This window comes from Oncorhynchus tshawytscha, linkage group LG21, assembly GCF_018296145.1.
Source record: "Oncorhynchus tshawytscha isolate Ot180627B linkage group LG21, Otsh_v2.0, whole genome shotgun sequence".
Taxonomy (NCBI): Eukaryota; Metazoa; Chordata; class Actinopteri; order Salmoniformes; family Salmonidae; genus Oncorhynchus; species Oncorhynchus tshawytscha.
In genome coordinates, this window is record NC_056449.1 from 17477959 (window position 1) to 17505112 (window position 27154).

The 27154-nt window shown below is 39.3% G+C and overlaps 3 protein-coding genes across 3 annotated transcripts in view; 2 read left to right on the forward strand and 1 right to left on the reverse strand.

The window, feature by feature from the left end:
• Positions 1 to 2060, forward strand: part of si:dkey-237h12.3 (teneurin-3) — a 162025-nt gene extending 159965 nt beyond the window's left edge. The window contains exon 30 of the mRNA XM_024383118.2: positions 431 to 2060. Coding sequence (XP_024238886.1) covers positions 431 to 1183 — 753 coding nt within the window. The 3' untranslated portion in view covers positions 1184 to 2060. The remainder of the gene's footprint in view (positions 1 to 430) is intronic.
• Positions 2061 to 14516: 12456 nt separating this feature from the next.
• On the forward strand, positions 14517 to 18096 carry tdo2a (tryptophan 2,3-dioxygenase a). The gene is made up of 12 exons (XM_024383119.2): positions 14517 to 14628; positions 14790 to 14895; positions 15081 to 15171; positions 15436 to 15506; positions 15850 to 15977; positions 16098 to 16284; positions 16394 to 16501; positions 16618 to 16729; positions 16847 to 16904; positions 16997 to 17076; positions 17235 to 17325; positions 17449 to 18096. The coding sequence occupies exons 1-12, from the start codon at positions 14591 to 14593 to the stop codon at positions 17600 to 17602; spliced, it is 1224 nt and encodes a 407-aa protein (XP_024238887.1). The 5' UTR covers positions 14517 to 14590; the 3' UTR covers positions 17603 to 18096.
• ctso (cathepsin O) lies at positions 18087 to 25111 on the reverse strand. Its single transcript, XM_024383120.2, has 8 exons — positions 24793 to 25111; positions 24402 to 24507; positions 24086 to 24210; positions 23384 to 23551; positions 23061 to 23182; positions 21513 to 21676; positions 21173 to 21265; positions 18087 to 18335 (listed from the first exon to the last, which is right to left on the reverse strand). Exons 1-8 carry the CDS (start codon positions 25003 to 25005, stop codon positions 18301 to 18303), a joined length of 1026 nt encoding a protein of 341 aa, XP_024238888.1. The 5' UTR covers positions 25006 to 25111; the 3' UTR covers positions 18087 to 18300.
• Between the last annotated feature and the right edge of the window lie 2043 nt (positions 25112 to 27154).

Consider the following 27154-nt stretch of genomic DNA (forward strand, 5'->3'; position numbering starts at 1 on the left):
AAAGTAGCAAATAACTTATCTAGAACTTTTCATTTATTGTATCCAGTTTACGTTTTCTGCTGACCAAGACAATGTGTTATATTTGCCCTTGCAGTACACATTTATAACACAGATATAATTATACTGTACTTGTAATACAAATTCATAAGAAATACATAGACATTTATACACACTACATATGTGACATTACCACTTGTCATTGTTAACATAATCATTATTCAATGCTTACTAAGCTGTCAAGAATTGCCTAGTAATCATTATATTAAAAAAATCCACAACGGCATTTGACATTGTTGTAGCTTTATCTCACTTCCTGGTAATACAATTATCTTGCAGGCACTGTTTGACGCCTGCTGCTGCTCATGAATGGACTGCAGTGTGAAGTTCTGCCATGCTCAGACATTAACGCTTCACTGCATTCTCTTCACAGTCCATCTCTGGGGTCCAGCAGGAAGTTACCAGACAGGCGCATGCCCTCCTAACGTTTGAGCGGCTGCCGGAGGTCAATGCGGGCCGAGGCCGCCGAGGCGAGAAATCTTGGTTATGGTTTTCAGCCGCCCAGTCCCCTATCGGTAGGGCCGTCATGTTTGCCATCTACAAGGGCACCGCCCACACTCACACGCTCAACGTAGCCAACGAGGACTGCATCAAGGTGGCCACCGTCCTCAACAATGCCTTCTACCTTGAAGACCTGCACTTCACTGTGGAAGGCTGCGACACTCACTACTTCGTCAAGCCCGGCCTGCCCGACGGCGACTTGGCGACACTGCGTCTCACCAGCGGCCACAAGACCCTGGAGAACGGTGTCAATGTCAGCGTGTCCCAGTCCACCACGGTCATGGACAGCCGGACTCGGCGCTTCGCAGATGTGGAGTTGCGGCGTGGGGCGCTTGCGCTGCATGTGCGCTATGGCTCCACGGTGGACGAGGAGAAGGCCCGCGTGCTTGAGTTGGCCCGCCAGAGGGCGTTAGTGAGTGTGTGGGCCAGGGAACAGCAGAGGGTGCGCGATGGCGAGGAGGGCGTCCGCCCATGGACAGAGGGAGAGAAGAGGCAGCTCCTGAGCAATGGGAAAGTGCTAGGGTACGACGGGTACTACGCGCTTTCCATCGAGCAATATCCGGAGTTAGCGGACAGCGCTAATAACATTCAGTTCCTACGGCAAAGTGAAATAGGGAAAAGGTAACTAACTATTGTGCACTTGCTGCCAAAAATACTTTGAATGGCCTGTTTCAATAGAGGCATGGCGACGGTGGGAACGAAAGCATCAATAGTGGCATGGCCAAAGATGAAATATAGCTATGTCCGAGTGGGGTGTGTGTTTTTGTAAATCATATGGGATCGAAAGCAATGCTGTGCAATGCTGTTAAACAGGGGACTACTACAGAGTAAATGTATAACTACGCCAAACCTTAATATGGGCAGTAACAAGATGTACCTCTGTAGCACAAACTGATTGGACTGTTGACTCTCAACCAGGAGCCAGGAGAAATAGTAGTGTTTTGGGAAATATTTAGTCTTTTTTTGTCTCTGTTTTTTACTTAGTGTTGTCTGCTTAAAATTAAAAGAAAGTATTTAAAGGTGAAATGAAATGTTTACATACGCATTATATCTGCACTTCTCTGGAAATATGATGTATGAATTTTTACTCCTCAATAGGCAATGTCCATTACCAGATGTTTGTCTTGAATCGATGACCTTTCAATTTGAGGTTTCGTCTCACTCAGTGACCATCACACCTAACATGTCGGAATTGAGAAGCACTCCCTTTGATACACCCTGGCTCATACCCCTTTGTGTTGCTTTTAAAAAGGACATCATAACAAGTTACAGGTTATACAAAATATTTGTTTTGTGTATCTGCCTTGGTAGGAGATCAGGGCAAAATATGTATGAAGGAAGTCTGGCACAGATACTTGTCTTGTCCAAGCACAGGAACACCATGTTTTGTAAATTATGAGTTTTATTGTTTTGTTTTCTATGAAATTGATTAACAGACCATTGATGATTATACCAAGTAATTTATGTTGTGTTTATACCTTGTAAATAAAATCTAAAACCTTTTTTATATATTTTTGTATTATGTTGCAGAAGAAACGATATTGGATATTGCATCATAATGTGTCTTTGAATTATGCGTCTTTGAATTATGAAATTTAATTTAGAAGTCTCTGCAAGATTTTGTTGCATAAGGTATGAAATATCCTGTCAAGAAACAGTAAAAACAAAATCTATTTAAGGTGGTACAGACGATCACTATATACCACATTCAGTGAAATATTTGCTCCTTGCGTGTTGATCATGCATAATGCCTTGTGACTTGGCCCCTGTCCAATAAATATTTAATGAACACAAATAATTAATGAACGCATATCCCCCAAACAAGTTTGTCCAAATATAGAATCCATACATGTTAGCAGCTATCATAACTTGTGTTTTGTATAATTAATAAGATCATGGATTAAAACGCTTTCTTTCGAGTCAGCCATTTTCATTTGTCATTTGTTCTAATGAAATGGTAGTACCGTAAAATACCAAGTCTTTACTAAAGATGTTTACTAAAGGCGTTTAGAAAGTGTTCAATGAGACCTTAATTTCCTAAATGCGTGCCCTAAAATGATTAAAACGGCCAAATTCTGCTCCTCTTTGAAGTCAGCTGTTTGTAACAGTTGAATAGAATTGTTTAAATTGTGACAGAACCGATTTGTGAGTGTAACAAACCAGGATTTTTGACAGGACAAGACCCCTTAACACTGATGGGTTCTATCAACTTCATAATCCTAGGGTTTCAGGGTAAGTCGTCTTCGCTCTATACAATTCTGAACGGAAACACCAATTAGATTTTGGATTGTAATAATTGCTTGCCCTTCCTAATGTTATCAAAGCCTTAAGAGTTGTATCAGATCACAGGGCACAAACTCGGTAGAACAAGTTTTAGGCTCAATTATAGCCTGCCCACATAATCATAGGCATGAGCCTTTGAAGAATTCTTAATGTGATACTAATTTGTTGAACATTAACATTTCTTCAAAATGTACAGGTGATGCAGTTCCCAGCCTAATTGTAAGGAATCACATGTAATTCTGATCCATGCTATTTTAATAATTGGTTTTAAAGGAAATGAAGGACCACATTTCATACAACACATATGAACCCTTAATGTCTATACAATCCTCTGTTGCTCTCTAGTGGTACAGTGTCTACAGCAGAGTAGTATTTACTTTACTAGGCAAGTCAGTTAAGAACAAATTCTTATTTTCAACAATGGCCTAGGAACAGTGGGTTAACTGCCTTGTTCAAGAGCAGAACAACAGATTTTTACCTTGTCAGCTCGGTTACAAGTCCAATGCACTAACCACTAGCCTACCTGCCACCCCAGATAAGCATTTGTGGATAAGATATTATGCCTGCATTCCAGTATTTTGATCGGGGGTCAGTACTTTACCTACTACTATACAATACGCAACCAGTCACTGTACGGAGTTTATATTAAACAAAATATCTTTCATAGTTTGTTTTATATTGCAGAGAACACTGCAGGACTCCATGACATGATTTCTTAGCAGAAGCATCAAACATCACCGTAGCATCAGATGACTGCATCCATTGGCTATTAGTACCCAGATACAGCATCAAACAACCAAAGCAATGGGCATGATCACCAAGTTTTAGCAACATTTACCTATGCTTCAAACAGAATAGCTAAGGTGTCCCCAGTACAAGTGTAAGCAAAATTATCAACGGCATAGCTCAACATAACCACTATCACTGTGTGACCACAACAGGCACATTCAAAGCAAACCAGCAGATCAAAACACACTGCTATGTGGCCTACTTCAAAGAACAGCATAAAAGCCATGGCACAACTTACCAAGTATATCAAAGACCAACAGCATTATGCAATAAGCACATCAGACGCATGTGAAAGACATCCATGTTCTAAAATTCAGTTGATGTGACTCGTATTCATTTCATATGACACAAAGGAATCAAAGTCCCAGTGTCTGAAATACCAGTGCAATCATACATGGCATGGGTGTACACACATTTTTAACTTGAATGAGGGAAATTGGTTTACTGGTATGTGTTGCCTTGGACAATGCATGAACATTCCAGTGGCATAGCGCAGTTTCGCAGGGCCTCCTCAGTTTCTGAGCAAGGCCCCACTCACCCCTCAAAAATATACAGAGAAAAATTTGCAGTTTTATAACTATTCTCTTGTTATTTCACACATTTTGCCATGAGGCTGAGATTTTTTTTGGCTAAGCTCAGGGATTCTTCAAAGACGGGACAATCTCAAATATATGTCTTCATGTTAACAATTTTTAAATATATGTTTTGATAACCCAAAATATTAGCTATCACACCATATAAAGGAGCAACCATTTTTAAAAATGTTTTCATAAAATTACACCATAAAAGGCAATTTGTACAATTATTGTCCAACAAATGTTTAATGGCCTTGATTGTTTAATTCTAACATTAGAATATTCAAATATGTAATACAAATCATCAAACTTCTTTTTGTTTTGTTTTATAGCACTATTAAATGCTTCAGAGCTAATTCCGTTAGCATTTTGGCATGTTTTTCTAGATTTACAACATAAAACAAAATTTCTAAAGCAAACATGATCCCTTAGGTCTAGCACAGCAAATATTTCAATTGTTTAAGCATATGTTGCAGTGATGATTCTTTCAGAAGGTTGAGATTCTTTCAGAATATTGACCAAAAAACATTTCTTAAGGGGGTTAGCCATCAGTGACGGACTTGACAAACCCCTAACGGAGTTGACAAACGATAATTAAAACAGACTTATTTTTGAAAATGAATATCCTCAATAAAAATATGATTTCTATCAGATTTTTCAGCACTCTGACAGAATTGACGTTAGACAAAAATCTGACAGATTTGATATTTCATGGAGTTTATTGAAAAATTGCATTTTTCTTCATTCAAGTGGTATACACTGTAGCAATTGAGTTTTTCCTCAGTTGCTTTATGACTCTAAAACCTAATTAAATGTAACATATTTGAACAAAAATTCAATTTTTTATTTTCATCTAACAGGCAGATGGCGTTGACAGTTCATTGTTGGGACCATGATGATTCCAAAATTGCTTTTTTAAATATATCAAAAGTAGAGAACTTTGCAGACCACGGCTGCTGTCCAAACACTTAAAAGAGACACCCTACTGTATTGCCTCAGCCCTCAAATTAAGTGGACACTTCTGATGATGTGTCGTGACGTCTGACAATGAGTATACACTTGCAGGGCAAGGTGCGAGGGAGGAAGGAATGATTTTTAAATGGACCACCCTTGGCCGGAAATTCATCACTCGTTCATCCCATGATGATTGATTTTTTCAACCACCGGTGGCTTGTGGGTGCTTTATATGTGCTACAGTCAATTATGAGTGCATGTCTACTTATATTAAATATATAATTATTAATATAGGTCTACTGTATGCTAGCTAGCAAATTAATTAGATAACTAACGTTAGCCTGCCTAGCTGGAAATTCTGAAGAAGAAAAATGTTTTATTTCTACAATTTCCAAAAGAAAACCAAACAAAAACATATTTACTTTTTACGAGACGTGTTTGTGTCATCATGTGTACTAACTTATTTGCATTCGTTTTTACTTACACTTGTATGTTGACTTCTCCATTGATGTTGTTTTTATGTTTTCACTGACTTTTCTTAGCCGATGTACAATTGTCGTGAATTTAATTATGGAGAGTTTCAGGCCCTGGAGTGAATTTAATTGGACACTCGCAAAGCTGACTAAAAACAAGGTCTGAGGGGCTTACGTTGCAAACTCCCCTTGCTTGGCTAATCATTTGGAGCACCCTCCAAGATGACGACGGTGATTCCCCCAAGGGCATAAGGCGAGGGTAAGTTGACGAGGGTATCTCTTTTTAGTGTTTGGACCGCAACACACAAGTGGTCTTGTTGCACTGCATGAGGACATGAAGAAGGGGTCCTTATGGTATAGCTGACCCTGCTCATTCCTGATTCATTTAGGATTTTAGACAAATATGACGGAGTTGACCAAATCTCCAGACACATTTCGGAATCAAAGTTTTAAGATAAATATTATTTAAAGTCACAGAGGGCTTTTGCAAGAAACTACATGTGACCCAATTCAGGAAACTAGGTGTATGTTGCAAGTCACGATGTCACAGGAGAGCCTTTTGAACGTAAAAAATATGTTTTTTATCAAAATGCGTTTTTTGGCAGAAATGCCTTATCGAACATGTGAACATTCATGTGCCTTAATATCACATTTTTATGTCATCTGTAAATACGAATCTAATGGCTCCCATCAAAAAGAGAACTGGCCCAAGCAAGCACAGGGTTACACCTGAAGCATGTGGACTTGCTGTGAGTGGTGAACTTCATCAACAACTACGCAGAGGATCATGCAATAGCATTATCAGGACGCCACCCAGGACACAAACACTTTGGTGGAAAGCTGCTGCCATCCCATGTGACAAAAGCATCAGTGTGGCGTCTCTACAAGGAATCGATGACAACACTTGGAATGTAAAGCATAAACCCATTTTGATTATTTAATTGACCTCCAACATCATTGGCACTACTTTTATTGATCTCACATTTTTTTTTGTATTTTCCAGAGGTATGTGTAGTCTTCCTTCAGGAATCTGTGGAGAAAATTGCTGCCCCACATTTCAAGCACTAAGCCGAGGACAGACCTGTGCTGGCAGTGCCAGATGAAAAACTATCAGGTCTTCAGATCTACCAGAAGCTGTTTAATCAGCCAAGCTGAAGAAGCAAGAGCAGCATCTCCTGCTTGTTCAGAGTGAACGGTCTGTCTACCAGAAGATGGTTGCTGACTATATATATATATATGGGAGGCAGGCAAATACATTTCACTGATTGGTGTAAAGACAGGTTGACAGGAGTGAGACAATTAATTGTAATTTATCTTAATGTTCTTTTGTTGTTTGCAGGTGCACTATCCTTCTGTCATTATGCAGCCAGGTCCCATCTACTTTTTAATTCCTCGCAAGTGTGGCTTCTTTGGTGTCTGCTGTGAAGGAATACCACAACAAGTCAACTACTTGATTGATGAAGGCATGTCAACCAGCAAAGGCAGCAGAACTCATCAACTACATTCACCATTTCTTCACCAACTACGGAGTTGGGGAAACAAGTGTGGATCTGAATTGTGATAACTGCAGTGACCAAAACGAGAACAAGTTTGTGCTCTGGTGTTGTGTCTGGCGGACCATGCACAAGCTCCACCGCAGTCTGGACCTTAATTTCCTGATCCCAGGCCACATCAAGTTTGCCCCCGACTGGTGCTTCGGCCTCATCAAGCATCACTTCAGAAAGACCAGAGTGAACACTTTGTCTGAGATTGCTGGTGTTGTGAAGGACAGCACTGCGACAGAGTTTGTGTGTATGCATTGATATGTAGGCTACGTGTGCCTATAAAAAAAATGTAAGTAGTTTTGTCTTTGAGCTGTTCCTGTCAATTGATGTTCTGTATTATGTCATTCTGTATTATGTTTCATGTTTTGTGTGGAACCGAGGAAGAGTAGCTGCTGCTTTTGCAACAGCTAATGCAGATCCTAATAAAATACCAAATACCAATACTCTGTACTTCAGGATGCTGCCACAGATCAAGCAGTACCAGCACTTCAGGTGAATGTCATTTCCATTGCATTGTATGAGGTTATTCTTCTTATTGAAACTTGGGAGGTGAATTGATGTTGTGCAAGGATGTAATGTCTTCTAAAAAAAAATCTTCAAGTTTAACAGCGTCGATGCTCTGGAGCCTGGTGTTGTTGTTGCCAAGGAGCGTTCGGACTCAGTCGGGACCAGGTTTCAGCTGCTGCGCAACGCTGACATCCTTCCTCCCATAGATGGTCTGCCTGTACAAGCACCACCTGGACTGGACACAGCTAGACAAACTTATGTTTTTTTTTTCTTCAGGGAGTTTTGCGACGAAGAGGCTATGGATATCACATGCCCTGCACCATAGTCAAGGGAAGGACAGAAACACACTCTCAGGGGTACATGCTCAGTCCCCTCCTGTACTCCCCGTTCACTCATGACGGTACGGCCATGCACGACTCCAACATCACCATTTGCCGATGACACAACAGTGGTAGGCCTGATCACCGACAACGAAGAGGCAGCCTATAGGGAGGAGGTCAGAGACCTGAACGTGTGGTGTCAGGACAAGAACCTTTCCCTCTGATCAAGACAAAGGAGAGGATTGTGGACAACAGGAAAAAGAGGACTGAGCATGACCCCATTCTCATCAACTGGGCTGTAGTAGAGCAGGTTGAGAGCTTCAAGTTCCTTGGTGTCAACATCACCAACAAACTAACATGGTCCAAGCACACCAAGACAGTCGTGAACAGGGCACGACAAAACCTACTCCCCCTCAGGAGACTGAAAAGATTTGGCATGGGTCCTCAGATACTCTAAAGGTTCTACCGCTGCACCATCGAGAACATCCTGACTGGTTGCGTCACTGCCTGTTATGGAAACTGCTCAGCCTCCAACCGCAAGGCACTACAGAGGGTCCTGTCATCCAGGACCTCTATACCAGGCGGTGTCAGAGGAAGGCCCTAAAAATTGTCAAAGACTCCAGCCACCTTAGTCATAGACTGTTTTCTCTGCTACCGCACGGCAAGCTGTACCAGAGCGCCAAGTCTAGGTCCAAGAGGATTCTAAATAGCTTCTACCCCCAAGCCATAAGACTCCTGAACATCTAATAAAATGGCTACCCAGACTATTTGCTTTGCTTTGCTTTGTTCATGCGTGGTTCAGATAGACCAGTCATCAGCACTATCTGCAGTGCCTCTTTTCAAATGATTATCAAATGACTCTCGTTGCTGCTACTATTATTTTTTTTATCCTGCTCCTCAGCAACTTTACCCTTGATTGTATGCATACAACCACCTCATCTATCACTATCGTTGTTGATATTGTTCATGTACATAGTGTATATTTTATTTATATTGACAATATCTATTTCCGATATTGCTGTTATGCAAGTAACCGTTGGCTGTACCGTTTACACCTTCTGTAGAGACCCATCCACTTAGCAAGACTTATCAAAATAGTGATATATCAAATGAATATTGATATGTATGGTCGTAACATGATTTTGTGACATAACACACAGACTCGCTAAACACAAATTCTTAGTTTATTAATTATGTCTGAGTGTTGGAGTGTGCCCCTGGCTATAGGTCAATAAAAAAATCGGGCCATCTGGTTTAAGGAATTTAAAATTATTTATACTTTTACTTTTGATATTTAAGTACATTTTAGCAATTCCATTTACTTTTGATACTTTAGTATGGAATTTGATACTTTAGACTTTTACTCAAGTTGCATTTTACTGGGTACTTAATTTTACTTCAGTCATTTTCAATTAAGGTATCTTTACATCTGGGCACTTTCTGTTTACCTGGATTTTTTCCTTATGGTAGGCTACAACCACTTTTAGTCTTAATTTTCACTATACTACTCACTGTTTAGCATGACTTAAAATGTGAATCCTTAAAGAGATGGGTGTGGCTGGCTTAAGAGGGTGTGAACAATGCTGAATGGGTGTAGACCAAGGAGAACTCTCGAGTGGGTACCAAAACATTCAAAGGCCCTTTTCTCAAAAGTGAGTTCACAATTGTATCAACTTTCAAATCAGAATGACTTTCCCATTGTTCCTCATAAATGCAGTGTATGATATACCATTTTGTAGCTCTGTCTCTACTTTTTACCTATGTAAAAAACACAATTTCAAATGTTGCTACATAGACCGAATCCAGCTGGTGAGATTTCTTCATTCAAGTGGTATACACAGCAGCAATTGAGTTTTTCCTCAGTTGCTTTATGACTCTAAAACCTAATTACAGTTGAAGTCAGAAGTTTACATACAGTACACTTAGGTTGGAGTCATTAAAACTCGTTTTTCAACCACTCCACAAATAACTTGTTAACAAACTATAGTTTTGGTAAGTCGGTTAGGACATCTACTTGTGCATGACAGTACTTTTTCCAACAATTGTTTACAGACCGATTATTTAACTTATTATTCACTGTATCACAATTCCAGTGGGTCAGAGGTTTACATACACTAGAATGCAGGCAACTAAAGTTTCTTTAAATTTCAATCACGCTTCTGCCATGCGGATTGAATAAAGCCCTTAGTCAAATCAAAATCAAATCAAATCAAATTTTATTTGTCACATACACATGGTTAGCAGATGTTAATGCGAGTGTAGCGAAATGCTTGTGCTTCTAGTTCCGACAATGCAGTAATAACGAACAAGTAATCTAACTAACAATTCCAAAAAACTACTGTCTTATACACAGTGTAAGGGGATAAAGAATATGTACATAAGGATATATGAATGAGTGATGGTACAGAGCAGCATAGGCAAGATACAGTAGATGATATCGAGTACAGTATATACATATGAGATGAGTATGTAAACCAAGTGGCATAGTTAAAGTGGCTAGTGATACATGTATTACATAAGGATGCAGTCGATGATATAGAGTACAGTATCTACGTATGCATATGAGATCTGGATGGAGCACATGCACAGTCTGGATGGAGCACATGTCAGAACCCATCATCAAGGGTTGTACTGACTCAGACCATGAAGACCACATGTAGTTAATGGCCAGCATTGTCATGAACTAATCAATTAAGTATCTGGGAGAAAGCAAACCAACAACTGGCCTTCATGACTGTCTGGCCTTTGAAAAGTCTTGGCGATCAATCAAGAGTGTCTGGGTCACTGTTTCAAGCATCTAGCATGTCCTCCACATGGCTCATCTCTGTGCTGGGTGTATACCAGCTAAGACAAGAACAAAAGCTGTGGCTGCTTTAGTGTGTACTCTAGCTCTCTGCAGCATGCAGCATCAGTGCAGGTTGGCACTGTGTCCCCAACCAGAAATAGTTGCTTGTTATCATGTCTCTGATCTTCTGAGGAGAGGCACAAAAGGCTTTTGGGACTTGGCTCAAAGGCGTTCTACAAAGAGACTTGGTGAAAAACAGGAGCAATATTGATCAATAGCTAATGATCTCTGGGAGATTTAAAGTGACTTGAGGCGTGCTGGAACTGGGATTTATTTATCCATTATTTTACCAGGTAAATTGACTGAGAACACATTCTCATTTGCAGCAACGACCTGTGGAATAGTTACAGGGGAGAGGAGGGGGATTAATGAGCCAATTGTAAACTGGGGATTATTAGGTGACCGTGATGGTTTGAGAGCCAGATTGGGAATTTAGCCAGGACACCAGGGTTAACACCCCTACGATAAGTGCTACGGGATCTTTAATGACCTCAAAGAGTCAGAACACCCATTTAACGTCCCATCCAAAAAACAGCACCCCACACAGGGAATTGGGATATTTTTTTAGACCAGAGGAAATAATTCCTCTTACTGGCCCTCCAACACCACCTGGTCTCCCATCCAGGAACTGACCAGGACCAACCCTGCTTAGCTTCAAAAGCAAGCCAGCAGTGGTACGCAGGGTGGTATTCTGCTGGGATAACTGTTCTATGAAGAGCTATGTATGATTGTCACCAAGTTCTGTTGGGATGTGACCGAGATGGATTGTAAATGAATTATCTTATTTTATATAGATGTTAATTATGTAGTATGATTACCTAACATTGTATCATGATCCATATTTGTTAGGAAGAGTGGAAAGAGGCCATGGTCACCTTAAAGACAAGGCTGTACTTTCATGCTTTGTTTACTCCTAGAGGCTATAGCGAGTAGAAAGCAGATGGAAGAAGATAATAAGTAGCCTTCCTGGCTGATACCAAACTCAAAGTCTTCCTGACTTCAGTGTCTGGTGAGGAGGTTTTGATGTTGTTGGCACAATGTCCCCATAACATGGGACTCAGCTCGTTTTACACCAGGGGGTCTGGACGGGGAAAGCAAATAGTAAGGCAGCACATACAGGTCTTTACAATAAGAGTCTGTTTTTCCTATCATTATTTATTTGTATGGAGTCACATAGGCAGGTAGAGTGGAATTATAGTCTATGTACCCATGGCTACACTTGCAACTGGTATACTGACTTCGATTTGTGAGTTGTGTAACATGTGTAACATAATATTTGTAACATAATTACAATAATAACATATTTGTAACATAATATTTGTAAACAAACTCAAAGAGATTGTGGCTAAACGTCCTCTCACTAATGAATTGGTTTATTACTCAGTTTTCTGATTTTTATTTGCAAAATCCTTGAAATCGTGCATTCTGCAAACAGAAAAGTAAGTAAGTACACCTGTATCTACACTGTAATTCCACTTTTCCTATGTAACTACTATGTACATACTAATAGGTAATTACGGACACGTTTTGTAGTGTGACTGATGTGGTTTATCCATCTCTCATCTATAAAAAAAAAAACAGCCGTACTGAATGTTTAGGGACCAGCAATAGCCTCTGTGCTTCAAAATACAATATGGACTGCCCAGAAGAGTAGATCAAAGGCATAGTTATGTCAAGGTTGTGTCAACGAGGTTCTCAGAAAACAAAATACATATAAATGACAAAATTACAGCAAGTCAGCATTTCTATGGCAAAGATTACACATTAACTGAACTGCAAATATTGAAAGACTGATTCCCTGGTAGCCTATGACCGCAGTTACAGGTTACAGGATCTTAATTTGATCACTCTTTTGTTGCTGAGAAACGCAGATGAGCTTTGTCATTTACATAATTTCACTGTAAAACCACACTAACACATGGTTATATTAACAGTATTGCACTTTTGATGTAGCCTAGGATAATAGCCTAACCGCCGATCAAGCAAAATTATGTACTAAACGTTCAGATCCTGTTGCTGCAGGATTATTTTTGCTGTGACAATATAGATCAAATTAAGATCCTAGATCTGTATGCTCAAATACATGTAATTTTGTTTTATCAGGTCAATATCGGGGATGGGACAGGAGATAAACAACATTACAGAACAACAAGGGGCGGCAGAGTAGCCTAGTGGTTAGAGCGTTGGACTAAATCCCTGAGCTGACAAGGTACAAATCTGTCGTTCCACCCCTGAACAGGCAGTTAACCCACTGTTCCTAGGCCGTCATTGAAAATAAGAATTTGTTCTTAACTGACTTGCCTAGTAAAATAAAGGTTAAAAAAAAAACTTAAAAAAAACATTGACAGCATTACAAATGCTTTTTTTTATAGTATGTCTAAGCTGGAAGTAGAAGCCTAAGTGTTGTTGTCCATTAGTTTTCTCCAATTAGGGGAGGGGTGGTAGGGTTAGGGCAAAATAATAAAGGAAAATATATATATTTTTTAAATATCTATATTTTATATATTTACAATAAAATATATGGAGGATTGGAAATTATACAGACAATTACATTGATGGAAGCCACAATCTGTCTGCAATATTAAAGCTGATCTATCAGGTCAATATCGAGGATGGGACAACAGATAAACAACATTACATAACAACATTGGATGGCCTTTCCAAATTCCATTTTTTTTAAAATCCAACTCATGTTTGCACCAGAAAGAACATTTGAGAAATTATATAATTCACTTGTTGACAACTTGATAATTCAATAGAGTGAGGGTACTACAACTCAGATCCAGTTATTGTTGACCACTTGACAGTTCAATAGAGTGATAGAGTGAGGGTACTACATCTCAGATCCAGTTATCGTTGACAACTTAGCAGTTCAATAGAGTGAGGGTACTACATCTCAGATCCAGTTATTGTTGACAACTTGATAATTCAATAGAGTGAGGGTACTCAATCTCAGATCCAGTTATTGTTGACCACTTGGCAGTTCAATAGAGTGAGGGTACTACATCTCAGGGTCAGTTTGGATATACTTGAGCTGTAATAAATAAGATGTAGTTTGCAAGAGACAATATTGACTGTACATGCATAAAAACATAAATAAATGCAATAAATACAATGTACAATATACAAAAAAACTATTGAGAAATACTGCAGAAAGACATTTCACAGGTGAAAAAGATCTCAAATTGATATGATATGGCTATAGATAATTCTATAAGATACACTTTGGGACAAGGCCTCTGATGACCTACATGTTTTTTAAAACTTAAACTCAAATGAATAAGGAAGATACACATTTTCAAGTAACATGATGCTAAGATAAAACAGTGTGATGGTTGAATAACAGCTCATATTATGAACTGCACATTACACATCTGATGATAGAAGTATGTTTTGGTTGATTGCAAACATAGATTGCTAAGATGTTTTGACCTTTTTCAATCCAGTGAGTTTACCCAAGAGAAGGTAAACAAGAACGTTTGGGACTAAAAATAAGGAGGGGTTGCAGGTAGCTGAAGGTTGGGGCTATTGTAAAATATATTATGCACCCCCCCCCCACACACACACACACACCCACACACACTTTGGATGGAGCAAAAGGAGGTGGGCCGGATGTTGAAATATGCCAATAACATGACGTGGTGTAGAGCCCTTAAATACCTGGGTTTTCATAGAGATAGTTTTATTAAACCAACAGAAGAGGATCAAATCTTTACTTTAATTTTGAATCATTTGGAAAACAATGAGTGGTGGATGTCCATACTTTGAGAAGAAGCACTTGTATGCAATCATTGCATTTCAAATTCTGTTTTAGTCAAATGTTTGTGACATTTCAAAGACATCATATAATTGAGCTGAATGATAAATAAATAATCTTTATCATTATTATGATTTGTATGACAGCTAATCAATGCCAATACATGTGTATTTTCATTCCCCAGGTTATTCAAGAGCAAGCTGCATCTGAATGAGGAGGAGGCAGATGACTCTCAAAAAGGAATTAACAAGGCCAGCAAAGGTGGCATCATCTATGGTGACTACCTTCAGGTAAAGCGTTCTCTATCTTCATCTAACTTAATCTTCTACAAGGTTTTTAACATAGTATCATTGTCTTGAGATGGAATATTTGCTCCATCCCTTATAGGTTAATTAACATAAGGGGTGGAATGGAAGTACAATTTTAATTTGTGTTAGCTGTAGTACTAAATGTTATTTGTTTTGTTCCATTATAGCTTGACAAGGTTGTGACGGCCCAAGTTCTTCAGAGTGAACTGAAAGGGAACAAGATCCACGATGAACATCTTTTCATTGTCACCCATCAAGGTGAAGTATGTTTGTGGTCAAATATCATCAAGATTTGAGAATCAATAGAGGAATTGTAATCATAGTGTGCATGCATGCCCTTTGGTTCCATTTGAAATCCAGTCAATTCAATACATTAATCTAACCATTTCATTGTGGTTGCACCTAATCCTGGAAGACTTGAATAGCAATTCACCACCAACTTTCCATCAACAAATGATCAATTTAATTTAATTGCAAAGGTGGGACATTATGATTAATTGAATTTTTATTATTTTATTTCAGCATATGAACTCTGGTTCAAGCAGATTCTTTGGGAACTGGATTCAGTGCGAGAGATTTTCATTAGTGGACATGTAAGTACCTCAGAAAGAAAGAGTACCCTGACAAACATTTCAATCCGAGCAGTGTGTTTGTTTTTCATTTCTAAATTAAAGGGACATTCTAGAAATTAAAGTTGCTATTGTGTACATTAAATTGTGGCTTGAATTTAACATATAGTTCATAAATTATGAAAATACAATACGAGTCAATGCTTTACCTCATTAAACCACAAAATATAAATAAGGTCAATGACCTAAACCTTTTTTCATGGGTGTTAAGCGGTGTGCTTCTTTCTGTCCAATACGGTCCAATTTCAGCACCCCTAGAAGCCAAAAAATTATAGAGCTCATCTTTAAAATGGTCATGCTTCACCAGGTTCGTGATGAACGCAACATGCTAAAGGTCAACACCCGCATACATAGGATCGTTATGATCTTCAGGCTGCTGGTCGACCAGTTCTCCGTGCTCGAGACAATGACCGCCTTGGACTTCTATGACTTCAGGTAAGCCCCATAGTTAACCCATGGAGAACCTTTAGCTTATATAAGTCTTTGTAAACCTTTAACCTCATAAAATGATACCCTCTTTACAATTGTAACACTCTTTACTCGTGTGTGTTGTAGAGAGTATCTGTCCCCTGCCTCCGGGTTCCAAAGTCTCCAATTCCGTCTGTTGGAGAACAAGATTGGGGTCCCTGACAACCTGAGGGTCCCCTACAACAGGCGTCACTACAGGGACAACTTCAAAGGACATGAGAGTGAGATGCTGCTCAGTTCTGAGAATGAGCCTTGTCTGCTGAAATTGGTAGAGGTGTGTGAGAAGCACTAAAGCAAAATTACTGAAACATATGAAAAGAGATACTGTTTGAATACTTGATATCATAGCAGTATTGAGAAATACTGTTTGTTGTTCTATTCAGAAATGGCTGGAAAGGACCCCAGGTCTTGAAGGCGATGGGTTCAACTTTTGGAAAAAACTGGAAGCCAACATCTTTGAAGGATTGTGTCTTGAGAAAAAGAAAATCACGGTATGGGCTGTTTTAAAATAATCCAGTACCAAAAACTTGCACAACATTACTTATAAGGTTACATAAATATAAAATAATATGACCAAAAGCTATGATCTTATTTGTCCTTTTGGCAGAAAATGCCAGACTCTGAGGAGAAGGAGGAGATGATGGAAGAGCTGACGAAGCAAAAAGAGCTCTTCACTTCTCTGTTTGACATCAAAAGACATGAGCATCTTTTGAGCAAAGGTGAGTACCTGCATCCAGGCTAAGCATCTAACACCAACTGCCTCAACAATTCACTAGACATAATTAGTTTAAAACTACAGATCCCAGGTCTAAGAAACCATCCTGTTGTTTGGCCAGGTGAGAGACGGATCTCCTACAAGGCTCTCCAAGGAGCTCTGATGATTTACTTCTACAGGTAAGGAGGGTTCCTTACAGTTTAGGCAGGCTTATGTTTGGTCACCATTTGAGATGCCATTATTACATTGTGGATTGTTCTGTTATTTTTAGGGAGGAGCCCAGGTTCCAGGTTCCCTTCCAACTCCTGTCCAACCTGATGGACATTGACACCCTCATGACAAAATGGAGATGTAAGTTACATCCAAAGACATATTGTATGTAAAGAACAGTTACAGGTGTCCCTTACACCATTTGTATTTCGCACTAGAAAACATGCTTTCAACTGTCTAGAGTATCATTGATCTGGAACAGTTGAAATAACAAGTGTAATATTCCTCCTGTGTCTCAGACAACCATGTGTGCATGGTGCACAGAATGATTGGTAGCAAAGCAGGCACTGGAGGCTCCTCTGGCTACCACTACCTGCGCTCTACTGTCAGGTATGTCATATATGATTACCTATTGAAATAAACCGGATCGAAAGCAATCCAGAGTTACTGTCAAGCACATGCTCTTATACCCCTTCAAGGAGCTAAGTAGGTGTTTGTTCTTCTCTCTAACAGTGATCGCTACAAAGTCTTTGTGGATCTCTTCAACCTGGCCACATTTTTGATACCTCGGCATTGGGTGCCCAAGCTGGACCCCAATGAGCACACATTCCTGTTCACTGCAGAGTACTGTGACAGCTCCTACTGCAGTAGTGAGGATTCAGACTAGAACCTGTTATTAACTGTCGAAAGTGGTCAGTTCAGATGGAGGAAAGGTGACAACGAAAGGGAGCCTCTTTAAACTATGAAGACACACGTGACCCAGGGAGCATTATATAATATATATAAAATACATTTTATTTATAATGGGACAAGTAACATAGTATATAATCTTAACCACTTAAGCTGACTGCATGTATATATTGTTTATATAATTATTTAGTGTTTATAAAGTATATTGTTTATATAATATTGTGCTGTATTTAAAGTAAGAAAGAATTTGATCTATGTACATGGCCTAATGAATGACAATCATGCACCGACCCATGCACTTTGGGTTATTCTGAATGTGTACCCTAAAGAAGCCTATTGTTAATCTTTTTTAGAGTAATATGTTTTTGTACTGTACTTCGATATTGGCGGATTGGGTGTTTTTATGTGATGTCAGAGAAATGAACTGTATACTTTATTCACCATATAAATGATCACAGGACTGCAAAGAAATATATTTTATTGTATCAGAAGAATATAAATTGTATCTGTCTCAATAAAAATACAGTACTGAAAAGGTTGCCAGAAAATGACTTTGACCTCCATGGGAATTGTCTTGAAAATAATTCCTTCAAAAGTTGATCGAGAATTTGGCAGTAGTGAACACACTAATGAATCCCTTTAGAAAAAACATCAACGTCACCATGGCTCACACAGTCACAGGAAGACAGCAGTCACAGAGTCTGCAATACCTACAGAAAGGACAGGAATGGGGAGATTTGACATAGAGCTATAACTGTAAAATGAGTGACAAGGCATTTCCACAGCAAATATGCAACAAATCATTGATAGTCACTCACTGCTTATGAAAATGAACTCCTCCAATAAAGAAAGACTGATTAAGATGAGCCCATCAGAATGTCTACAGTGTGAAGGAGAAGGTGGCTCAATCCCTGCTGGTCATGCATTAGGTAACGTGTTAAAACATCACCTTGTGACCTGTCATCAAGGCAAAGGGTGGCTGCTTTGAATAATCTAAAATATATTTTGATTTGTTTAAAACTCTTTTTGGGTACTACATGATTCCATATGTGTTATTTCATAGTTTTGATGTCTTCACTATTATTCTACAATGTAAAATAAATAAATAAAAACCCTTGAATGACTAGGTGTGTCCAAACTTTTGACTGGTTATTTATATATATATATAGCCTTGAGGTGTGTTCGGTCATTGTCCTGTTGAAAAACAAATGATCGTCCCACTAGCGCAAACAAGATAGGATGACATATCGCTGCAAAATGCTGTGGTAGCCATGCTGGTTAAGTGGGCCTTTCAAGGGGTGTGTAAAGTTTTTTTTTTTAAATATTTATTTTCTAATATTTTTAAAAACATTTATTGTGTGTGCGTGTGTGTGTTAGAATTGCTTTTTGATATGTTGTATATAGTTATTTGCACTGCTGTATATAGTTATAGGTAATTTCACCAATTCGGCCACTTGGGTACATTTGGGCAACTTGTGTGGGACACCTGGGTGACTTCATGCTAAATGTCATGTAGCTCACCCATTCCTGAAGTTATCAGTCTCAAACTTTGCACACCTACAGTTGCCCTCTTGTGTTATCCATCAAAATGATCTCCAGCATCCTATCTGACTGTGTGGCTATTCTAGTACATGTGAAAGATGATACTACAACAATAAAAAACAGAAAACGTATGCTCTTTCTCTTTTCTTCCACCAGATCTACTGTGTTATATTCTCCTACATTCAATTAACATTTCCACAAACTTCAGAATGTTTCCATTCAAATGATACCAAGAATATGGGGCTGAGCTAAAGGCAGTTAGATTTGGGGATGTCTTCAGGCGGAAATTGAGAACAAAAGGTTGCAGCCATAACAGCCCAAGCAAGTCTCTTCTTATTATTGGTGTCCTTTAGTAGTGGTTTCTTTGCAGCAATTTGACTATGAAGGCCTGAGTCAGGCAGCCCATCTTAATCTTTTCTTTTTATTGGCCAGTCTGAGATGTGGCTTTTTCCTTTGCAACTCTGCCTAGAAGGCCAGCATCCCAGAGTCGCCTCTTCACTGTTGACGTTGAGACTGGTGTTTTGTGGGTACTATTTAATGAAGCTGCCAGTTGAGGACTTGTGAGGCGTCTGTTTCTCAAACTAGATACTCTAATGTACTTGTCCTCTTGCTCAGTTGTCCACCGGGGCCTCCCACTCTTTTCTATTCTGGTTAGAGCCAGTTTGCACTGTTCTGTGAAAGGAGTAGTACACAGCGTTGTAAGAGATCTTCAGTTTCTTGGCAATTTCTCACATGGAATAGCCTTCATTTCTCAGAACAAGAATAACCCGACAAATTTCAGAAGAAAGTTCTTTGATTCTGGCCAGTTTGAGCCTGTAATCGAACTCGCAAATGCTGATGCTCAAAAATGCTCAACTAGTCTAAAGGCCAGTTTTATTGCTTCATTAATCAGCACAACAGTTTATGTTAGCTGTGCTAACATAATTGCAAAAGGGGTTTCTAATGATCAATTAGCCTAAAATAATAAACTTGGATTAACTAACACAATATGCCATTGGAACACAGGAGTGATGGTTGCTGATAATGGGCCTCTGTATACCCATGTAGACATTCCATAAAAAAATTAATCTGCCGTTTCCAGCAACAATAGTCATTTACAACATTAACGATGTCTACACCTTATTTCGAATCAATTTGATGTTATTTTAAAAACGGGACAAAAATGTGCTTTTCTTTCAAAAACAAGGACATTTCTAAATGACCCCAAACTTTTGAACGGTAGTGTACATACATATCTGTATAACAATTCACACTATGAGATTGGAATAATAGTGGGAAATTGTGAAATTATGATAATGCCCTTTTAGTGTAAGAGCTGTTTGAAAAGACAGACTGATATTTCAGCCTGTTTTGGTGGGATGGAGTTTGCCCTGCCTAGTGACATAACTGGGCATTAAATGAGTTCCAACAATAAGAAACAGAGTTCCAAACCGCTCCGCCAACAACAGCTCATTTTCAGTGTTCCCGTCCCCACTAAGACCACAGGCCAATGTGTTCTTAACTGACTTGCCTAGTTAAATAAAGGTAAAAAAAAAAAAAAAAAAAAGACAAAATAATTTGAGAAATTGGTGAAAGTTTTTTCATGCCACTTCAATACCAAAGATAGTTTTTCGTAGCAGTTTAGGAGAATTAACGTAGCCGCTTAGGAGACTGAAGTTAAGGTTAGCTTAAATGCTCCCCTAACCTGCTACAAAAATCATTTTTTAATCGAAGTGGTGTGAAACGATTGTGTCCCTGAGAAATTGCTCATTGCTAAGCAGCTATTTAAAAAATATATTTTTGACCATTTTAATTGAAAACAATCACAGTAAGGTAGTTAATCATTCACCAGAAATGATTTGATTCTGAAATAAAAACAGCTGCATTGGACCTTTAAATGAAAAGTGCTCAGAATATAAAACATTGAATTGGCATTATGCGTAGGCAAGAGGTATCACTAAACAAATTCCGGGACAATGTTGCATCAGGCAGTGTAAAGACTAAGTGTAAACAAGTTCAAACTTACCACAAACATTGCCTCCCATTTTAATGTAAACATAACCTTCGTTACCCCATGACGTTCCCCATGAGTTTTGTACTATCCAGTATGGCACGTCACCTGAAACAGAGGGACAATGTTTAGAATGTTCAGTCACACACTATGAACACTACTGTGGACAGAGTATTCCATGCATATGAAATTGGCATCATGTCAAATTGTAGTAATAAAATGTAAAAATCATGACAGAATTCACATCAACTACAAACTTTCTGAGTGTGCATCTTGTGTGTATTTTTCTTTGTTTATTTATTTGTGTGTGTGTGGGCGCCCCGATGAATGCATATTTAGTGAGTGAATGGAATACCTGTGGTGTCATAACCAGTGACCAGCACAGCATGGTTGGCATGGTGGCAGGAGCAGTGGTGCTGCATGATGCCACCCAGATAGTCCTGCCAACTGATGGCATCCACAGTCACAGCCAAGGGTCCCCACTCCACCAACCTGGCCATCATAGCCTCCTCAAGCCCACTAGAGAAGACATCACAGGCACCCCACCGGGCAAAGATATCAGATCAACATCCACTTTTGGTTGATGTTTAATTGAATTAATTGTCCAAATGTAATTTCAAAACCATTTGTTGATTTGCGGTAGACATCTGGGTTAAAAAGAGACCAGTCGGGATTCAATCCGATGGTGGATTTGGACAATGCACCATGTAAAGGTAACTTCCTATTGAGCAGACGTGCAGTGTTTACTGTGAATGTGGTCTCTGCAAACAGAGCAATATTGCCTTTGAAATGTGCATTGTGGACTAAGCGCGATCGGATTGAATCCCAGACAAAATTAGACAAAACCTGTGAATGTTGAAACATTAAACCAGCCTCGTTAATGCGTCATTACTATGCCCATACAGTAGAAGGTTGATACAACATTATATTATAATATATGATGTAAATCAGGGATCAAAACACTATCTGAGATTGGACCCTTTTTCTGACCACATAACCAGACTACTACAAACACCTTTAACCAGGGCTCAGAGTTCTTCCTGGTCGGGAAAGTATGAGGGAGAAAGGAGCAACGCTAAGCTAGAAAACCATTATTAAGATAGCTGTAAAAACTAAAGAGGAGTAACAAAAAAAACTAGTCCGAACCCATGATAAAGAGGTTCACCAAGTTTAAAGATGCATGGAACAAACAGCACAGTGAAATACTTGTGTAAATAAAAATGTCCCTATTCAGTGACCATAAACATCACATTGTTTTGAGTCAGCAGTGATTTTTACCCACAATGCACCGTAGCCACAGGATTAACTTAGTACATGTCTGAATAAACAACAGGATATGAGCGTTGGGGACACGGCAGCGGGAACCTCGGTGTTAATGACCCGTCTCTGTCTGCAGCATATTAGTCTGGTAAACAGTGATACTGCATCTGAATCGCAACCACCTTTGAACCTTTGGTGCAGTACTTAATGAAAACATTGCACTCACTACATTTATTACATTTGAGTTCATTATTGGCACACTCTCATCCAGAGCGAGTTACAGGAGAAATGAGGGTTAAGTGCCTTGCTCAAGGGCACAGACAGATTTTTCACCTAGTCGGCTCGGGGATTAGAACCAGCGACCTTTCGGTTACTGGCCCAACGCTCTTAACCGCTAGGCTAACAGCCTCCCTGAACTTGGGAAAATACTGTAAAAGAGTCCCTGCTGTATCGTGAAACATTTCCCGAAAGAACATTGGAGTATTTGTGCTTAACTTGTGCAGACGGTCTTGTTTATATGCAACTATACGCCTGTGCTATATGCCAAGTCACAGTCATATATGACTTCATAAAAAATTAAAATAAATGTGTTAAATATTACCCATTAGAACTCAACATAAAAAAGGTGTTGACACTCTTATACCTGAAATCATGGGCAGCAAAGTCCTTCACCAAAACACCATCATGTGACTGAGAAAATAAATGGCAAATTCCAGTCTCGGCCTTATATGGGTATTCTGACTGTTTCACCAACTTAACCCTAGTCTGAAAGAAAAGGACAGGGAGAAGCAAATTCAATGCATGTGTATGCTACATGTAAAAATAATTAAATGTTGAACATCTTGTTGATCAAAAGGTATACAGTAGTAGTCTAACAGTGGAAATCACCATCCCTTCTAAATGATCAATGACAAACATTTGATATTACACGAGATGCTTAAAAGGCCTCAGAAAACATATCTGGACCTGTTTCAGCCAGCTCAAGGCCCTGGTAATGGAGCCTCCATTGCAGCCCTGGTTCTTGTAGGAACAGTCAATGACTTGTTGCACACTGAGCTGTTTCAATGGCTGGCCTGATTTGGCATAGACTGACTCTATGGCACCCACAACACTGAACGCCCAGCAACCTCCACACTGCAATGAGAGACACTTGACATTCAAGCATCGGCATTTAACATTACAGCGAGACATTAACATGAACATCTAAATATCCAAATAAATTGTTAATATACTTTATAACAAATAGAGATAATGTCAGCAATATGTGATTTGATGTGGGATGTGTGGAATTTATGCAGTATAAAGATTTATTATTATAAAAACAATGTCCATGTGTCAAAAGATGGATAGTAAGACTATAAAATGGTTCTCCACTGCCATCTACTGACTGTAGTGGAAATGTTGAACAAAAATGCAAAGTTACTGTGATAAGTCTCTCGTACCAGACGTTCGCAATAGCCTGGGAACAAGGTTACGGTGACACAACATAACACCTACATACATGATTGTCAAGAGGTTTTTTCTTCATAGAAGTTAATACAAAGTGAGTGTTTTTTACTTCTATGAGGAGAAAACCTCTAGACAGAGTTCAAAGTCAACTTCAATAAGGAAGTGTGTCACCTTGAAAAGACAAGTATGTTGATATCTTAAGGAAAAGGAAGCTCTTACTGCTTGTTGATTCTGTACTGATCCGACTGCAGACTGGTCCCTCCAGTCAAACTTGGCAGGCAGTCCCTCTGTCTTCAGTCCTGAGTAGGGAGGGACTGTTTCAGCTGTGGCAGTCAAATACAGGTCTGTAGAGAAAGTCCAATTACATTTCAGTGTTCAAGTAGGCTTTAGCGATCTTCTTCCAGTTAATGTAGTGTTTGGTTAGCCTCCATGTTTATTTTGGTTTAAAAATAAAATGTATAATCAATACTAACCCAGTCAATCAGTTTTGTTCACTGGGAAACAAATACATTCTTTTTGTTTTGCATATTATTACCTCTGAATTCATTTATTGATAAATCCGAGAACTGGTTAATGCCATATTTTGCGGAGTCTTTGTCTGTTGACAATGAGTTCAGGTATGCATGCCTTTTGATGGAATTCTGCAACAGACCACAATGTCACTGTACATGTCACAGTAGGCTAACTCTCATGGCATATCCAGAAGGTATAACAATAGTCTTACCCCCCACTTAATTTATTTGTGAATTGACGAACATATTTCAAAACTTTGATAAACCTACAGTATATCCATCCCTCTTCCTACGCAAATCACGTTAGTCTCTCTTCTGACACAGTGCCCGCACACAGCTGCAACTCCCCAGCTGCAAATAGAGTTTAATTCAACTAATATAAATACGAAAAAGCCATAACACCGACAGGCCTACCTTAAAATAAGATCTGCGCCGATGATAACAATCACTGTGGAGTTTATAATTCCGATGAAATTGTTTCCGAAACGACTCAAAATCAACATCAGTGTCTGCAGAGCAGTTGGACTTCCTGATAGTTTGCCAAACGCCACTACAACGAACAACATCGGAAAAAGTAAGTATGCCTAAATTTAGGAGGAACATGAGAAACAATGGAACACCCGTCATTTGAAGTGTAGGACAAACGACATAGTAGCCTAAAATGTATTCGTTTTAGCTCAATTTCCTCTTCGCCGTCTCCGTTTTTCTTCTTCTCTGGGTTCAATTCAGGAGACTAGACCTACACATTTACACATGCAATACCGCCACCTATTGAGTTCATAGCTATAATGGATTTAGTGGACAATTGGGCCATAATAAATGATATAATAAATAATAAATGTAACGTTACAAATTAAGCATATAATCCCAAAAAAGTATAATGACCAAATGTATTTATTCCACCTGGATTGATATGGACATTATGAGATGGAGGTAGCCTATGGTTTTCTGGCAAGAGTCTTATCCACTTGAGGGCGCTTTAGTACCATTAATGCAAGCACTATTACCAGAAGTCTAAGAACATGTACTGTGTAGCCTATGTACAGTATATCTTATAGGGTGGTTGTGTAAGTGTAGATAAGTGAAAATGAAATCATCATGCACATTTTTATAGATTCCCTTTGTTTTTGTCCTAGCTGGTAATTAAGTATATTTTATTTGGAGTCCCAAACCATGTTTTTTTATGACACATAGTTTAGGGGCAGCCTATGTCACTGTTTTTTAATCATACTTAGGTAGCCTATATCTAGCATCTCAGATGCTCAGTCTGTTTTGCACCAGTTCAATTAAATGTTAGGCCAAACTGTTCCATGAATAAAATATGTTATTTCCCACTGTAGCCCAGACTACATCTTCTCCATCTTATTGTTAATTTATGGCCGTCCCATCTTTTCCATTTTTAAAATAGGAAATTGCATTAATGTCAAAAGGTTTTCTGCATGGCTTGCCTCCATAATTGCTGCAATTTGTTTGCTCTCCACTTTTACCATCCAGAGGTGTCTGTAAACCCAGATAACAAATAGACTAATATTCTTTGGCCAAGTGAACAACTGTGTCATCCTCCATTAGTCAGGACTCAGCAAAAACTTGTATTAAAATGTTAACCTCCTCTCTGATAGGCTAGTGGTAAAGTAGAGCAATGGTTACTGTGACACCCATAGGCAATTTATCCCGGGTTGCAAAATAGTGAAGTACTGTATGCCCCCACGAGGGGCGCAACTTTGGTTTTAGAAGTGGGGGGGGACATAATTATTATGATTATATGTATTTTTTAATTCAGTCAGATAAACAATCCAAACAGCCTACCCGACCTCTCGGATGCGTCTGCATGGTCCTAAAGCACAATTGCCTCGTTTTGTATCACATTCAAATGATAAAACTGGGGGGGTCAAAAATGCTATTTCAGAATGTGGTGAATGTCATCCCTGTCTCCAGTAAAAGTTGCGCCCCTGGTCCCCACCAAACCACTCTCCATCATCAATAGCTTCAGATGAAGACTGTGGGTGCATGGCACAGTTTTTTTTCTTCTCAGAAATGACCTACATGTTCTTGCCTCGTGAGTTGATCTTACTGAGAGGGAGCCATCAGGTCCCAGAATGGTGTAGACAGGGCAAGAAAGCATCACTGTCTTGAACATTCTGGTGCCACAAATAAATTACATTTTAATAGCTATGTGTTCAATGAAGTGTTGTTGTCAGCTTGGGTTATTATTTCAACCTTCTAATGACATTATTTTGTGTAGTGTAGACTAGATTCTGTTGTGTAGTGTAGACTAGATGCTGTTGTGTGGTGTAGACTAGATTCTGTTGTGTAGTGTAGACTAGATGCTGTTGTGTGGTGTAGACTAGATTCTGTTGACTCTTGGAAACGTGCGTGCGTGCGGGCGGGCATACTTGCATGTGTATCTGTGCACACATGTAACTTTAATTGTGTTGGGGCAGGTGAGAGATGAGACAGTAATGGAAAACAAGAAGAGGCTCCACGGTGCTCTGTGATCTTTACCCTGTCCCCACAACCTCCACACCAGGACCGCACATCAGTAGCACCTCATTGCTTACCTGAGAGGCTACCACTGTGATGTGACACACAAGGAGAGAGAGGGGGATGAAGAAAGGGTGTGAGAGGGGTGAAAAGGTCAACAGGAGGTGTGGAGTTGGGAGCTGACAGACTGTGTTCACCTTTTCACCTTCGCCCCTCAAACACAAACACAGGCATGCGCGTGTACATACAAACGCGCAGGCACACTTTTCTTTACTATACTCCCAATGGTGCGACA

What these genes read in the sequence shown, in the direction of transcription:
- tdo2a (XM_024383119.2), top strand. Translation starts at nt 14,591, where the DNA reads ATGAGTGGTGGATGTCCATACTTTGAGAAGAAGCACTT. An exon ending in TACTTTGAGAAGAAGCACTT is followed by an intron (nt 14,629 to 14,789) that starts GTATGCAATCAT and finishes TTCATTCCCCAG; the next exon opens with GTTATTCAAGAGCAAGCTGC. An exon ending in CTGATGATTTACTTCTACAG is followed by an intron (nt 16,905 to 16,996) that starts GTAAGGAGGGTT and finishes TGTTATTTTTAG; the next exon opens with GGAGGAGCCCAGGTTCCAGG.
- ctso (XM_024383120.2), bottom strand. Translation starts at nt 25,005, where the DNA reads ATGACGGGTGTTCCATTGTTTCTCATGTTCCTCCTAAATTTAGGCATA. An exon ending in GGCGCAGATCTTATTTTAAG is followed by an intron (nt 24,508 to 24,792) that starts GTAGGCCTGTCG and finishes GGTCTGTTGCAG; the next exon opens with AATTCCATCAAAAGGCATGC. An exon ending in TTTGCTGCCCATGATTTCAG is followed by an intron (nt 21,677 to 23,060) that starts GTATAAGAGTGT and finishes TGTCTTCTCTAG; the next exon opens with TGGGCTTGAGGAGGCTATGA.